A 16812-nucleotide genomic window follows, 5' to 3' on the forward strand; every position below is an offset into this window, starting at 1 on the left:
GTTTAGTATCATATCCTTGAGTTCCGGTTGTGTAGTGAACTTGTTCCAGTATCCACTTGGGTATATCAGTTGGAGGGTGTGAAGAGGAATTAGGAGCGGTTTGGTGGGAAGCTGTGAACATTTGAAAGAATATAGTTTTCTCCATGCTTTTACTGAAGCTTGTGTGGTCGGTGAATATAGGTGGAGATGAGGTACATGGGTGATTGTGCTGAATAGACATTGTTGGAGGTTATGTCCTTGTATCATAGTACTTTTGATGTTATGCCATAGTGAAGTTGTGTGTGTAGTTACCCAATCTTTTAATTGGGATAGTATGGTGGCTAGGTAACAGTCCTTTAAGTCAGTGTAGCCCATCCCACCTGCTAATCTGTGTTTTATAAGTTTTGCGTGACTACTTCTTGGGTTTTTGTCCTGCCATGCGTATTTACTTACTATTGATTGGAGCGAGGCAATGTATGAGTTTGTGAGTGGTATAGGCAATATGCAGAAGATATATAATAATCTAGGGAGTATGAGCATTTTAAAGGCTGCTAATCGGCCGGACCATGAAAGTTTGAATTTTGGAGAGCCTAGCTGTTTCTTTAAGAAGCATTTGTTTGGTTTCCGTGTAATTTTTATGAAATAAACCTTTTGTGGATTTTGTGAGCGTAATTCCTAGGTAGGATATGCCTGTGTCAGCCCACTGGTATGTGTATAGATTGCATAGTAAGTTGCTGGAAGTGGCATCTAAACCCAGGTCAAGAATATAGGACTTGTTTTCATTTACCTTATAATAGGAGATTTTACTAAACCTCTGCAGGGTTGACTGGATCGAAGCCAGGGAGGATATTGGATTGGTTATCATCATTATCACATCATCAGCAAACAAATTGATTTTGTGGTATATTGTGCCAATTTTGATACCTGCGATGTTCACGTTTGTTCTGATGTGTTCTGCTAATGGCTCCATCAATAGATTGAAGATAAGTGGTGACAGCGGGCAACCTTGATAGGTGCCATTAGTGATTGCAAAAGGTTTAGAAAGCATTTCTGATGTGTACACTTGGGCTGTTGGTGTTGAGTATAATGCCAGTATGGCAGAGGGGATATGTCCTTGGAATCCAAATTTGAGGAGATACGACCAGTGTACCCTGTCAAATGCCTTCTCTGCATCTAAAGATAGAAGCAGAGAAAGTGTTCGTGTAGACCCAGAACTATGTATTAAATTAATGACTCTGCGGGTTGCATCATATGTTTGTCTCCCTTTCGTAAAACCAGATTGATCTGGGTATATTAGAGAGGGCATGATATCTACTAATCTGGTTACTACTAGTTTGGCATAGATTTTAGCATCTATATTGAGTAACGAAATAGGCCTAAAATTTTGGGGTGAGGTAGGCTCCTTACCTGGCTTTGGTAAAGTACTGTAATTATCAACGCTTTTAGCATTTCCTGTGGGAGAGAGGAGGAGGAGGCAGAGTCATTGCACATTTGTGTTAAAAAGGGTGTCAGTACCGTGCAGAATTGTTTATAATACTCCCTAGGAAGACCATCCGGTCCAGGGGATTTGTTAGTTGGCAATTTTGAAATAACCTCTAAGACTTCTATCGGTGTAAAAGAAGCATTTAGTTTAGATAATTGGTCAGGTGATAGTTTGGGGAGATTGATTTCACGTAGAAAGGATTCTACATCTTCCATGGACTGTTGTATGGTAGAAGAGTCTTCTTTTAGGTTGTAAAGGGAATTGTAGTAGTGGCTAAATGCGTCAGCTATAGCTTGTGGATTGACTAGCTTTTGTTGGGAGGTAGGGTGGTACAGGTGAGTAATTTTAGTTTTAAGGTGGTGGCCTTTAATTCTAAGGGCCATGGCTTTCCCTGCTTTGTTACCTGTAGAGTAATGTTTAGCTTTAAATTGTTTTTGAGTTTTTTTCATAAGATTCTAGCAGCGGGTTTCTTAATTCTTGCCTGAGGATTACTAATTTTACTTTGAGTTTGGGGTCAGGATTAGTTTGGTTTTGAACTTCTATGTGTTTGATACTGGAAGTGAGTGTGCCTAGACGCCGTGATCTCCTCATCTCCCTAGCACTAAGTTGAATAATAATTCCTCTTAGGAATGTTTTATGAGCGTCCCACAATATTGTATTGTTAGATGGTGATCCTTTGTTCAGGTCGAAAAATTCTTCAAGTCGTTCATGAATAAAGGCAGAGTGTTCGGTCGAGTGGAGGATGGTGGAATTGACTCTCCATATCCTTGTGCGCGGCTGTGAGATCGTAGCATCTGTGGTTATCGAGACTGGGGCGTGATCCCCGACCATGTTATCGTGTCCATAGTAGACTCAGAGATTCCATTTGTCCACTAGAAAGAAGTCGATCCGAGTATAGGAATTGTGCCGATGGGAGAAAAAGGAATAGTCACGTTCCGTGGTATGGTGACATCTCCAAACATCGTACAGGTCATGGTTTCAAATAAAAGTACCCATCGGTGACGTGAGTCTCGCGTTGCGAGAAGATGTGTCCAGGGAGTTGTCAGATACCATATTAAAGTCCCAGCACATGATAAGGTATCCGTTACAGAATTTGTCGATTTTTTTTTCATCACTTTCGAAAGGAATCTGATTTGTCTGGTATTGGGTGTGTACACATTGACAATAGTGTATCTGGTGTTGTCAAGTGTGCAGTCCAGGGCCAAATATCTGCCTTCTACGTCTAGTAAGCTGTTGTGAAGTGTGAAGGCCAGCGTGGTCTTGATTGCTATCATCACCCCATTTTTTTTGGTGGGACCTGATGCCGATAGACATGGGGGAAGTGTTTGTTGGAGCATTGGGGTTCTGCGTTTTGAAGTGAGTATCTTGTATGCAGAGAATGTCACTGTTAGATTCCTGTGCTGAGCGCCATAGGGAAGCTATTTTGGCAGGGTGATTGAGCCCTTTACCGTTGAGTGATAAAAATTTAGGCATCTTAGGTGTTTTGTAGGAGATGTTATGTCAAGTGCAGTGCTTACTCACGGTTGGATGGAGGTATACGGTTTCTCCATAGGTTCAGACGTTGAACGATGTTGGAGTTGTGTTCTTTGGATGGTCTTCGGAGGGAAAGTGAGGATAAAGATGGAACTGTAAACTTGAAATGTTAGATAATCAGATATTGAGCAGGAAAAGAAAAAGAAGGGAACTAGAACAGCAAAAAGCAGCAGTCTTCTGTGTCTGGGACTGCTGTATATCAACGGGGTAAAAGTTTGCGGAACGATTTGCAATGAGCAAGGTACTGACCGGTTGTGCGGCGTGTGAACTAGCTAATGATTCTGCTATCCTGATCATGATTAGCGTTTACCAGCTTTGAGATTAGCCTTGTAGGGTGTAAGTGTTCTCCTTGCAGTCGGGTTGCGCTGACGCGTTTTGGTCAGGAATGATTCCCCAAATGCGTAGGAGTTTGAGACCTTCTTCAACTGTGGAGATGTTGTGTTTGACACCATTTTTAGTGACCATAATTTTGGTGGGGAAACCCCATTGGTAGGGGATCTTGTGATTATTGAGCGGCTTATTAATGGTGTTCAGTTATTTCCTCAGTTGGCGGGTATGTTGGAAGATATCCGCATACAGTTGGAGATTGGTGTATGGGGCTGGTGTCTAGCTTTGAATAGGAGTTGGTCTTTGGCGTGATAAAAGTGCACCCTTTTTAAAACATCGCGGGGGACCTCCGCAGGGAGGTGAGAGGGTTTGGGTAAGCGGTGGATACGGTCCACAAAAGTTTCCATGGGAGAAACTTCTGGTAATAGGGTGGAAATCAGATTTCTGGCAAATGCATTGAGATCCTGTGGTTTCAGGTACCCCCCCAAGCTTTACATTATTACGACGAGACCCTGTACTCGAGGTCCGCCATTTTGGCTCTCATCCACTGTTGTTCTGTATGAGTGTGATCATGTGCATCCACAAGATCATTCACTGTTTCAGTCATCTCTCCTATTTGGGTTTCAATATTGCACACTCTCTGCCCCATGTAATGCATTTGTGAGGTGAACTTATTAAACACGGTGGAAATGTCATTGTGCAGGGAGCTTTGAAGTGAGATGAGCATCTCCTTCATAGTAATATCCAGTACAGGCTGATTTGATGTGGGGAAGGCCACTATAGGGGATGGATGGAGTGAGCTGTGAGCTGAAGCAGAGCTCACCTCAGGGCTTGTGCTGGCAGAATCCAGTCGCATCCTCGACTTAGCTGGGCTGTTGCTGGCAGATGATGGCAGGGAGGAAGGAGAGGCACCCAGGGAGTCATTCTGTCCTGATATTTCCAGTCCATCAGCATCAGGGAGATCTGTGCAGGCTGTAGCAGGTTTGTGTGGAGAGCCGCGGCCGCCGTCTTGGATATTCGGCATGATGAAGAAATCTGTCAGTTTCTTAGGCTGCCTGAATTCTTTCCTCTTGTGGGTCGGATATGACATTCTGAGAATGTAATCCTGTGTGTTGAAGGTCCAGATGGTTGTTGAGAGGGATCAGGATAGCTGTGGGTAAGTGATAGGAGTCAGTCAGTGCAGCAGCTGTGGAGTCAGACGTTCATCTTACTCGGCAGTTAGCCATGCCCCTGCCCTTACCTTTTTTTAAAAGATCCCTCATTGTACTGCCAACAGAGACCCCACTTAGCGGCCAGAGGGGGAGGAGTCCGCGGGCTCTGGACAATGCCGCCGGGTTGGCAGAGGAGGCCGGCAGCACTGTCCAGAGCCCCCCCAGGCTGCCACCTGTGGTGGGCCTGACGGGTCCTGTATGGGGCTCCTATCATGGCGCAAAGTTCGGGGGGAGGATCTGGGCGAAAAACGCTCCGGCGGCCTAGACCGCCGCATGTGTGGGATGTTCCCCCCCCCGCTGCCAACCCGGATGCCTGGTCCTCCAACAGGGCTGATACCTGGCTTTGCAGCCACTCAGGCCCCTTGGATGCTGCAGCCGCCCGCAGCTGGGCCAGGATCCTGTCAACGTCGGCCATCTTCTCTGTAGCTGTGACAAGCAGCAGCGTGGAAACTGCCTGCTTTGTCACCTGTCCCTCCACTGATGCCTGGAAGACCTCACCTCCCCCTTAAATCAACTACCACACTCCTCCCCATCTTGTTTCTCCTGGCCAATACAAACTCTCCCCATTTCTCCACCTACACTTCCTTAACCCCATAGTTGATAACTCTTATCACCCTGTCATGCCGGCCCTTCACTATCTTTTTCATTTAATTTCTCTTGCTCCAGGCCTTACTCTGTGGATGTATCACTGCCCCCTGTCTTGCCAGCCCTGGTGTAGCAGGTATGAGAGGGTGGGTTTAACCCTTTCCTTTTTTTGCTGACCTGGGTACTCTTTTGGGTTCTTTAACCATTTCCTTTCTATCCTATTTTGCATTTGTGAGTCTTTCTAGGTCAGGCTGATAATACACAGCACGAGATGATAAAGACATCATTGGGTCACAACATTTTTCTTCAGATGTATTTGTCATAGGTCACCGTCAAGGTCCAGCCTTCATAGCAGAAGCTCTGAATCCTCCTTACGCACCCACCACTATGTCAGCTGCTCCAAGGAGGGAGCCTGCTGGGGATGGGGGACTCCAGTCCCAGAGGGCAAGTCTCTGTGTGAGCTATGCTAAGCCCAGGTGGTGGTGTTTTCCAGCAAAATGGAATCCCTAGTAAGGCACGTCATGCAAGGATCCTTTAAAGAGTGGGATACAAGCCACACAAGTCCAACAGCCATTGCGACGTGTTCTCTCACTAGGTTGACCAGAAAGAACTAACTGGAACTGTTCCAACCAAGTTAGAGTCTCCTGCAAATATAGAGGAAATTCTGGAAGCACCTTTGAGCTCTGTTTCCACTAGTGCAACTTGTCATGCGACTTTGGACACATGGGGTCCCATGGCGGGTCACAGCCCATTGAGTTCAATGGCACCCTTTCCAATCTATGCAACTAATGCCATGTACACACGACCGGACTTTACGGCATACTTTGCCCGGTGGACTTTGACGGACTTTACGACGGACTTTCCGAATGAACGGACTTGCCTACACACGATCAACCAAAGTCCGACGGATTCGTACGTGATGACGTACGACCGGACTAAAACAAGGAAGTTCATAGCCAGTAGCCAATAGCTGCCCTAGCCTCGTTTTTTGTCCGTCGGACTAGCATACAGACGAGCGGACTTTTCGACCGGACTCGAGTCTGCCGGATAGATTTGAAACATGTTTCAAATCTAAGTCCGTCAAACTTTTCATAAAACAAAGTCCACTGGAGCCCACACACGATCGAATTGTCCGACGAAATCCGGTACGCCGGACCAAGTATGCCGTAAAGTCCGATCGTGTGTACGCGGCATTAGAGTTGCAGCAACTTTGAGGGGGTTCCTGTGCTACTTTGATACGACTTTTGATGCAACTTTGATCCAGAAACTGTAAAGTTGGATTGGGGCTGCACTCGGAATCACACTCTGAATCGCATGACTTGGAAACATAGCCACAGAGAGTGTTCTAAATTCTCATTTTTAACAGAACTAGGGGACATCATTTTGGATAACTGGAGCAAGGCCGCGAGACATCCTTCCCTTCTGAGCAAGATGGCCAAGCTCTATCCATTCAGCGATAAGGATGTGAAGCATCTAAAGGCTGCCTCTCTAAGTGGCTGAGGCCTTGATGAGATGAGCAATCATGTCGCTCTTCCTTGGAAGATGTAGTGAATAGTCGGCCTGGGCGCTTGTGGCCGTATCGAAAAGTATGGAATTGTGGATGGAGAATGTGGATGCAGTATTCAGGAGCGTTTTCAGAAACTCTGTAGTTCAGGCATAATCCGTGCCACTATGCAGCTGATGTTATGTGGAGCCTTATCATGGAAAGCGACACCAGCTATGGTGTCGCTTTCCATGATAAGGCTCCAAATGACATCAGCCGCAAAGTAGAAGGGATTATGCTCTCGTCAGTTACGGCAAAGTGAATGCTATGGCTGGGGCCTGGGCTTGCTGTTCCCGCTCTAATAGGTGTAGTGTAGCATTCCCTTTTAGGGAGCTTCATCCTTTGGCAAGCTGGATAGCACCATAACCAGGGCCATAGTTGCCAAGTTTTCGGTGTTACCTCAGGACCAGCACTGGCTAGGCCAGAAGTGGACAGTCTAGAGAACAAAGTTCAGAGCATGCCAGGGTCACACATTTTTACAGACCAGGTTGGGATTTTAGGAAGAGCTGGTGAGGGGACCTAATATCCCCTCAGAAGTATGCTAAAAGCTTGAACTCGGGCTCCAAGAAGCTACTGAGTTGGGCTTCAGACTATTGGGTCGTTAAAGTGGTCCTTTTGGGACATGCATGGTCCATCAGAAGTCCTCCATCATCTCTGATTCTTTTCCATGGATTTTGCCTCACGCTGAGGTAAAGAAAGCATATACTCATGCTTTACGTAAGTCACTGGTGTCGCAAAGTGCTGCTGTGCCAGTCTCTGAATGCGAGAAATTTTAGGGCAAGTGCTCGCCCCTCTTATGGTCATGAAGAGGAACAGCTTGCGGAGGCCAGTTTTAGACCTTGCACACCTAAGACTATTTTCAGCAAAGGAGAAGTTCAAGGTGGAATCATCATCCCTGATTCATAGGGGGTCCAGCCAGGTGACTTGTCTTGTTTCCAATAGACTTAAGATGCTTACCTTCACGTGCCCATTGTAGAAGTCTTCCGCAAGTTCCTTCAGTTCACTGTAGGTCAAAACCATCTCTAGCTCCAGCTCCAGCTATTCGGGCTTTCAACATCACCCTGTGTGTTTTCAGGGTCTTATTGGTTGTTATAGTCTTTATCAACACAAGGAGAATACGCCTGGCTTGTTACGTGAATGTCCTTATCCTACTGTCCCAAGACATAGGGCAGCTGCCGGAGCCCAGAGCTCAGGTCTTTTCTATGGCCATCAAATTCGGCTGGCTGCTGAATCTGGCAAGGAGACACCTGGAGCCCACTCAGTCTCTTGTGGGCCTCGGGGCTCAGTTAAATATAATCTTGGATCATTGCCTTGGCTCTGGATCCTGATGTTTTGGATCTGAATACACTTGACCTGGTCTTCTTCCCACCTGCGTGCCTTTCAGTTTTTAAAATGATTGGCACTATGGCGTCTACGGATGTGAGGATCAAGTGGAAGCTGGAGAAGGCGGCCTTTCTGGAAGGGGTTTCTCCAGAAGTGAGAGCCAAGAAGCAGATTTCAGTCCTTTCACCATATAACAAAGGGAGCATCAGTACTCTTAGGTTAGTCAACACTACAGCGGTCTCCTACATTAAAAGACAGCCTGGGGACTCACAGCTAGGGATGAGCCCAATGTTCGAGTTGAACATGGAGTGTTCACCCATTTGCCGAACAGCAAACATTATGCGGTGTTCGCGGCAAATTCGAAAGCCACAGAACACTGTTAAAGTCTATGAGACGCTAACATGAAAAACCAAAAGTGCTCATTTTAAAGGCTTATATGTAATTTATTGCCATATATGTATGGGAACCCGGGTCCTGCCCCAGGGGACATGTATCAATGCAAAAAAAAATGTTAAAAACTGCAGTTTTTTCAGGAGCAGTGATTTTAATAATTGCCTAAAGTGAAACAATAAAAATAAATTATTCCTTTAAATATCTTGTCTGGGGGTATCCTTAGTATGCCTGTAAAGTAGCGCATCTTTCACATGTTTATAATGCCCCGTACACACGGTCAGATTTTCCAATGGAAAATGTGTGATAGGACCTTGTTGTCGGAAATTCCGACCGTGTGTAGGCTCCATCACACATTTTCCATCGGATTTTCCGACACACAAAGTTTGAGAACAGGATATAAATTTTTCCGACAACAAAATCCGTTGACGGAAATTCCGATCGTGTGTACACAAATCCGACGGACAAAATGCCACGCATGCTCAGAATAAATAAAGAGATGAAAGCTATTGGCCACTGCCCCATTTATAGTCCCGACGTACGCGTTTTACGTCACCGCATTTAGAACGATCGGATTTTCCGACAGCTTTGTGTGACCGTGTGTATGCAAGACAAGTTTGAGCCAAAATCCTAGGATTTTGTTGTCGGAATGCCAGAACAAAGTCCGACCGTGTGTACGGGGCATTACAGTACCACAGCAAAATGACATTTCTAAAGGAAAAAGTCTAATTTAAAATTGTTTGCGGCTGTAATGAATTGTCGGACCCCGGCAATATAGAAAAAAATGGCATGGTTCCCCCAGTCCATTACTAGGCCCTTTGGGTCTGGTATGAATATTAAGGGGAACCCTGCACCAAAATGTAATTTTATTTATTTTTTTAAATGCGTGGGGGTCCCCCCAAATACCATACCAGGCCCTTCAGGTCTGGTATGGATATTAAGGGGAACCCTGCGCCAATTTAAAAAAAAAATGGCATGGGGTCCCCCCAAAATTTATACCGGGTCCTTCAGGTCTGGTATGAATATTAAGAGGAACCCTGCGTCAAATTTTTACAAAAGGCGTTGGGGTCCCCTCAAAATCCATACCAGGCCCTTCAGGTCTGGTATGGATTTTAAGGGGGACCCTGCGCCAAAATTAAAAAAACGGCGTAGGGGTCCCTCCTCGCAATCCATACCAGACCCTTATCCAAGCACGCAACCTGGCAAGCAGCAGGAAAAGGGGGGGCATACCAAGCCACATGCCCTCAACATGGGGAAGGTGTTTTGGGGTTACCCCAAAGCACCTTGTACCCATGTTGATGGGGACAAGGGTCTCATCCCCACAACCCTTGCCCAGTAGTTGTGGGGGTCTGTGGGCGGGGGGCTTATTGGAATCTGGAAGCCCCCTTTAACAAGGGGACCCACAGATCCCACCCCTCCCCCCCATGTGAATGGGTATCGGGTAAAATGGTAAAAATGACAGTAGACAATTTGGGACAAGTCCTTTATTAAAAAAAAAGTTCCCGTGATGTCCATTCATCTTCGATCACAGCATCCGATGACACAAGAAAAAAAAACGTAATAAACTCCACCACCGTGGGAGGCTCCCACTGACTGCAGGCTTTCTGCATTGACAGTTGTTATATAGCTGAGGGCGGGGCCACCCGGTAATGTAAACGGGTGACCTTGCCCCCTCTGACGCCATGGGACATTAGAGTAAGGCGGGTCATCCATTTACATCACCGTGTGGCCCCGCCCTCAGCTATATAACAGCTGTCATCGCGAAGAGGCTTCAGTTGGCGGGAGCCTCCCATGGAGGTGGAGTTGTTGCGTTTTTTTTTTTTGGTTCGTCAGGTGGCGTGATGGACGATGGGTTTACATCGTGGGACATTTAAATTTTTTTTATTTTTTAATAAAGGACTTGTCCCAAACTGTCTCTTGTCATTTTTACTATTTTTGACACTTTTTTTGGTGAATGAGTAGGGGTACAATGTACCCGATACCCATTCACATAGGGGGGCCGGGATCTTGGGGTCCCTTTTTTAAAGGGGGCTTCCAGATTCCGATAAGCCCCCTGCCCGCAGACCCCCACAACCACCGGGCAAGGGTTGTGGGAATGAGGCCCTCATCCCCATCAACATGGGGACAAGGTAGACAAGAAAACCCGCTCCAGGTGTCTGAGCCACAGTATCTCCTCCCCCGTCAGGTACAGGGGCAGGCTCAGTATGCAAATAGCATATGAAAAAAGAAGTAATCCGGATGGCCACACTTCAATGAAAATATCTTTATTAATAACAGTCCATACAGGAAAGGAATAAAACAGATCACTGACGCGTTTCACACCGTCACTACTGGTGCTTACTTATAGCTGTGAAAAATTAAGTGTACTCCGCGCCAAAACTAACTTAAATAGTAAAAAAGAAGAATATGATAAAAAAAAGCTGCTCCCCTAATTAAGTAGAAATACTAATCAAGGAACTAATAAAATAAAGTGTAGAGGGTGCTCTAGAACAAATGGTAATTAACTGAGCAAAGGTTGAATGATTAGATATACTCAAGCAACTGGCATTGAATAAACAAAAAAGTGCAATGTGCCATAAATACTTATATATACACAGGTGATGAACACAAGTGGTATAGACCATATTTTGGCCAAAATGGCCGTAGAAAGAAAGAAAGTCCCAAAATCACAAAGAAATTCAAATTCTTCCAAAAGATAGTGAATATTCCTTCACCAACTGATACACCCAACGTGCTCCTTTTATGTATTCTGCTTAACAGAGAATGGTGACCCCTTTAATAAAAAAGCAGGTCAGAAGGGCTTTAGCAAGATAATGCTTGCTACAATGATGAAGACTGTGGATGTCTCCACAGCGATCATGGATGAAATATGGGAAAATAGGAACCAATAGCGTATTCCTGTATATTTGATAGTTAATAGTTAATAGTTAATAAAGAATAAAGATAGTTAATAAAGAATACAAATGCCAAATGGCTGCTTACATGAACTGGGGCTGCAAGCGTGTCTGGTGATCGGAAGGTGCCTCGCGGCTAGCCCTCGTAGCTGGTGTGCATTCCAACCCGGAACAACCAAAGGGACCGGAAGTGGTGTGAAGTAACGTGACCAACTAGCGCCTCGACATATGTTTCGTTATTACTTCATCAGGAATTATCAACTCATAGCTGAGCTATAATCGTTGGAGTGCGACCATCCAGATTATTTATTTTTTCAGATGGGGACAAGGTGCTTTGGGGGACCCCAAAGCACCCTCCTCATGTTGAGGGCATGTGGCCTGGTACGGTTCAGACCTCTCTCATCCCCCTCCTTTTCCTGCGGCCTTCCAGGTTGTGTGCTCGGATAACAGTCTGGTATGGATTTTGGGGGGGACCCCTACGCCATTTTTTTTATTTAAATTGGCACAGGGTTCCCCTTAATATCCATACCAGAATTGAAGGGTCTGGTATGGATTTTGGGGGGACCCCCATGCATTTTCCTTTACATTTTGGTGAGGGGGGGGCCATGCCATTTTTTTAAAACTATTTTTATCTATATTGCTGGGATCCGTCAATTCATTACAGCCGCGAGAAGTTTTAAATGATATTTTTTCCTTTAGAAATGTCATTTTGCTGTGGTATTGTTCTAAACACGGGAAAGATGCGTTACTTTACAGACATAGTAAGGACATAAGGACACCCCCCCAGACATGATATTTAAAGGAATATTTCATTTTTATTGTTTCACTTTAAGCATATACTTTTTATGGCAATAACTTGCATATAAGCCTTTAAAATGAGCAATTTTGATTTTTCATGTTCGTGTCCCATAGACTTTAACAGTGTTCGCTTGTTTGTACAATTTTTTTGCCTGTTCCCATGTTCTGGTGCAAACCAAACCGGGAGGGGTGTTCGGCCCATCCCTACTCACAGTCTGTTCTCTATTACAGGAAGCGGAGCCAATTAAGTCTTGGGCTCAGAAGAATTCAGCCTACAGCTCAGCTCCAAAATGTTCTAACGTATATTTCTTTCCAGAGTCCACAACGAATGGTCTCTACATGTGGAGGTTTTTCACGTGCAGATGCCCTGATGGATCATTGGAAATGCATTTCTTTCAGTCCTGGTCAACCTCGGGTTTTCTACGAAGACTCTGAACAGAGGTTGCGGTGTTAGTGATGCCTTTCAGCCAATTAGGTCATGGTTTCCCTTGCTAGCACAGTTCTTGCTAGCACAGTTTAGCTTCTGGAACCCAGTTCACCTTCTCCTCAGGCCAGGTATTCTGCCACTGAGTACAATTCTACATCCATGTCTAGCACGGTTGTGTCTGACGGTCTGGTTCTTGAGATAGGTGGTCCTCGGCTGCTCTTCCAGAGTCATCTCCGCTCTCTTGAATACTAGAAGAATGAACGCAGACAAAGTCGATGGGAGAATCTGGGCAAAGTTTTTCAATACATGTCTGCTGCTGGCAGATCATGAGGTGATCTAGAAGTTCTAGATATTCTAGGCTTCCTCCAGTCAGATTTAGTTCTGGTTCTATCAGCCAGCTCCCTCAAAGTTCAAGTGTCAGCTTTATCGGCCTTCACAGGTGTTTTCTGATCTAGGCATCTTTCCTGTCCAACAATTCTTCTAGGAAGAAGCTAGGCTCAGACCTCGAAGTAAGTGTAGGTTTTCCGATGGAGTCTCCCTCTTGTTCTCCACTTCCCCCTGGGAACTGGAGCGGAGTGTAGGGCTGTCTCCGTTAGAGGCCTCTCTGTCAAGTTCACTTTTTCACAGTTATCACGTTGGCATAAAAAACCTTAGAGATTGGTTCACTGGTCATGGAGAACTTTCTTACCTTCTTTCCAGTAGAGCGGTGCTGTTACCTATGCTTGACTCAATTCCCAAGGGTGCATCTTTCTTTGCTCAACATTTTGTCCACCCGGGTGTGTACACTGAGTTATTTCCCACACGCCATGGAGTCTGTCAGGTAAACGGAAAATTTCCTATCAAATTCTTACCGTAATTTTCCTTTCCTGATAGCAGGAGTTCCCTCCCAAATGTCTGGAGTAGGCTAGTTACGGAACACGGCCACTGGCTTGGAGCAAAGATTTATGGGAGAGGGGTCCTATAGGGGAGGGGTGGAGGCGGGGCTAACCCACACGTATGCTGCAATGGAGTCTATCAGGAAAGGAAAATTACGGTAAGTATTTGATGGGAAATTTTCAGTTTTAAATAGATCTAATTTTTTTTGTCATTGTATTTAAATTACAGTCACAATTCTTTACACCTGGTTACTCTTTTTTTAACTAATTTATTTACATATTTTGCATTCCCATACTTTTATTGTATGAGTGTATACATTTTTTACTGTTGTGTCATGGAAGGTTTTGGAAGAACTTACTGGGCTTCGGTTGCACTAAAGTTGATGAAGCATTGGAGCAAAGCATATACTTTATGAGCCTTACATACATACATACATACATACAGTGCCTTGAGAAAGTATTCATACCCCTTGAAATTTTCCACATTTTGTCATGTTACAACCAAAAACGTAAACTGATTGTATGTGATAGACCAACACAAAGCGGCACATAATTGTGAAATGGAAGGAAAATGATAAATGGTTTTCAAAATTTTTTACAAGTATATATGTGAAAAGTGTGGTGTGCATTTGTATTCACCTCCCCCTGAGAAAACAGACAGAGGCAGAAATATTACACCCAAACTGTGAGTATTATTTTGGGGTTAGCAAAGTGTCTCAATGACCTAACAAAAAAAAAAAAAAAAAAGATTGGTCGCCAGACTCCCGCTTTAAATTACACACAGGTGGACTCTATTTACTAATTAGGTGACTTTTGAAGGCAATCGGTTCCACCAGATTTTAGTTAGGGGTATCAGAGTAAAGAAATAATACAGAAGTTCTCAACAGATCACTTATCCGGCACTTTAGGAAAATATACTAATGTAGCTGCTATAGTATAAACCAACATTTCTAAAAAATCAAGCAATCAAAACTAAAATTAAAAAAAAATAAAAATTTAAATTGTTTACATTTAAATTGTTGCATAAAAAATGTATGGTGAATCAGAGGACGCAGGTGTCCGTTTTCATTTTGGCCAATCGTTTTCTGAGGGTCTGACGGATGTTCGTTTGGCAGTGATCCCAGCTACCTCACATACTTTAAGAGCTTGTATTGATCTGCAATCCGGTGAGTGCAATTCCTATAGGGAGTACAAGCACTAGATGTGGTAATGGTCGAACGTTCAAAACAGCAGATGAATCACTGAATGAACTGCTACATGCAAAGTTTGTGTTGAACTTCGGTCCCATACGGATTTATAGAGTACTATTATTTTTACATATATTTTTTATGCAACAATTTACATTTTTTAGCACTGCCGAAGTTTGAAGGACTATTTTTATTTTCATTTTAGTTTTGATTGCTTCCTTTTTAGAAAAGTATCAGAGTAAAGGGGGCTGAGTAAAAATGCATGCCACACTTCTCAGATATTTATTTGTAAAAAATGTTGAAAACCAGTTATCATTTTCCTTCCATTTCACAATTATGTGCCACTTTGTGTTAGTCTATCACATAAAATCCCAATAAAATACATTTATATTTTTGGTTGTAACATGACAAAATGTGGAACATTTAAAGGGGTATATATTTCAATATATATCTATATAACTTAAGAATGTGATAATATATGCATGTCTCTGATGTGTTACAGGGGGCACAACAATGTCGGATTCCAGCTTTCATGCTATTGCCATGCATGACATGGCCTCTGGAGAAGATCATACAACGCAACTGGTTTTAAAAGATGATCTACCAATGGAAGCAACTAATGTTGTAGATGAAATCCTCTCCACTAAACAGCTGATTGTCCGGAGAGGACTAGCATTGCTTCTATCCACTAGTGCACTTATGATTGGTATTGCTATTAGGCTATTTACTACCAAAAGATAACACAGGAGCTAATGACCCTCGATAAGCACACTTAGACAAGTGTACTGTGTATCCAGAAAAATGTCCTCACTACCTCTAGTTGCAAAAATGTTTGTAATCCTGACCCAAGTGATCAGTTATTAAAGTTTTTCATTGTTTGTTTTACAAAAAAACAAAACAAACAGCAAATATAGAGCAATGTGAATTACATTAAATAAAAATGTTGAGAGAGCTCCCTCTGAGTATACGTTAAACTTTCTACATATAGAATGGAATTCACCTGCCTATCCAGGTGAGCATTGTAGGAGGTTATAGAGATAACCAATGCTGTGCTATAATTTTTCCATGCCAAGTTTAGTGTAGTGGAGTGCCCATTTACTCCCCATGCTCAGATGCAGACACGGGCCCCTTTACTACCATTTACCATAACTCCCTGGGTTTCTGGGCACCCTCAGAAAATCTAGCTTTCTATGCTTACCTCTCTTAGAAGCTCAGAGGGGCCACACCTGATGAGGCAGAGGTAGCTGGATTAGTGATCTGTAGCCAGGTGAAGTGCCCTCCACTGCTGGAGTCAGCATGCAGGCATCCAGACAAGAGCCTAATAGCACATAGAGGGGTTGATTTACTAAAGGAAAACATACTGTGCACTGCAAGTGCTCTTGCTCCAGAGCCTAATAAATGAGGTAACGTTTCACTTTAAAAAGAATACTTAATCACATGCAAAAAAATAAAAAACAGCATTTTTGTTTGTACATGATTGGATGATAGAAACCAGCAGAGCTTCCCATCATTTCAGAGCTTCACCTCAGATCTAGAGCAAATGCACTTAATGTGCACAGTACATTTGCCTTTAGTAAATCAACCTCCCAGTCTCTAGAAGACCCAGCTACTGTGGGGAACTCCTCTCCAATTGCTACCAGACTACTATTATTCTGACTTCGATTGTTGTGAAGTGACTATCCCTTGTGAGACCTCTATGCCTGGCCTGTATAAGATATAATCACTGAGGACAATCCTCATCAGATAGTCAGATCCACAAGATGCTTTTATTCTGAACATCAGGTTACAGCAGATGACAGGATACAAACAGATGAATAGGTTGTAGTATTTATGCGGTCAAAAGATGATATTGTCTGTAGCTTACAAAGCAGAGTACATGTGCCCTGCTACATGTGGCTTGTTGCTGCATCCATGACACAAGAAGTACAAACTCAGGAAGAAGGGTGGAGCATTACATACAAAGGAAGTGTGTCATAACATAGAAAAAAGAAAGGGAAAAAGAACATAAGAAACAAGTGCATTACCACAAAAGGTCACTAGATGGCAGCATGTGAATTAAATAAAAAACGTCCATAGAAAATGGTTAAGAAAACAATCTATATCAATTCTATGACCCGTTGGGGCAGCACACTCCCTGTCTGGCATGGTAAATGTTACTATATACATCAGAACGGTAGTTATGCAACTGCAAATAACAAACAGTGTAATTTGCTAGATGTTTTTAAGACCTGAAAGACATAAAAAGAACATACCGTAT

The 16812-nt window shown here is 43.8% G+C and overlaps 1 protein-coding gene across 1 annotated transcript in view; it reads left to right on the top strand.

The window, feature by feature from the left end:
• LOC141128072 (multidrug and toxin extrusion protein 2-like) overlaps nt 1-15507 on the top strand; it is a 540585-nt gene extending 525078 nt beyond the window's left edge. Inside the window, exon 17 of the mRNA XM_073615139.1 lies at nt 15058-15507. Coding sequence (XP_073471240.1) covers nt 15058-15296 — 239 coding nt within the window. The 3' untranslated portion in view covers nt 15297-15507. The remainder of the gene's footprint in view (nt 1-15057) is intronic.
• The last annotated feature ends 1305 nt before the right edge of the window (nt 15508-16812 follow it).

The sequence above is a fragment of the Aquarana catesbeiana genome, linkage group LG02, assembly GCF_042186555.1.
Source record: "Aquarana catesbeiana isolate 2022-GZ linkage group LG02, ASM4218655v1, whole genome shotgun sequence".
In the NCBI taxonomy this organism is placed as follows: Eukaryota; Metazoa; Chordata; class Amphibia; order Anura; family Ranidae; genus Aquarana; species Aquarana catesbeiana.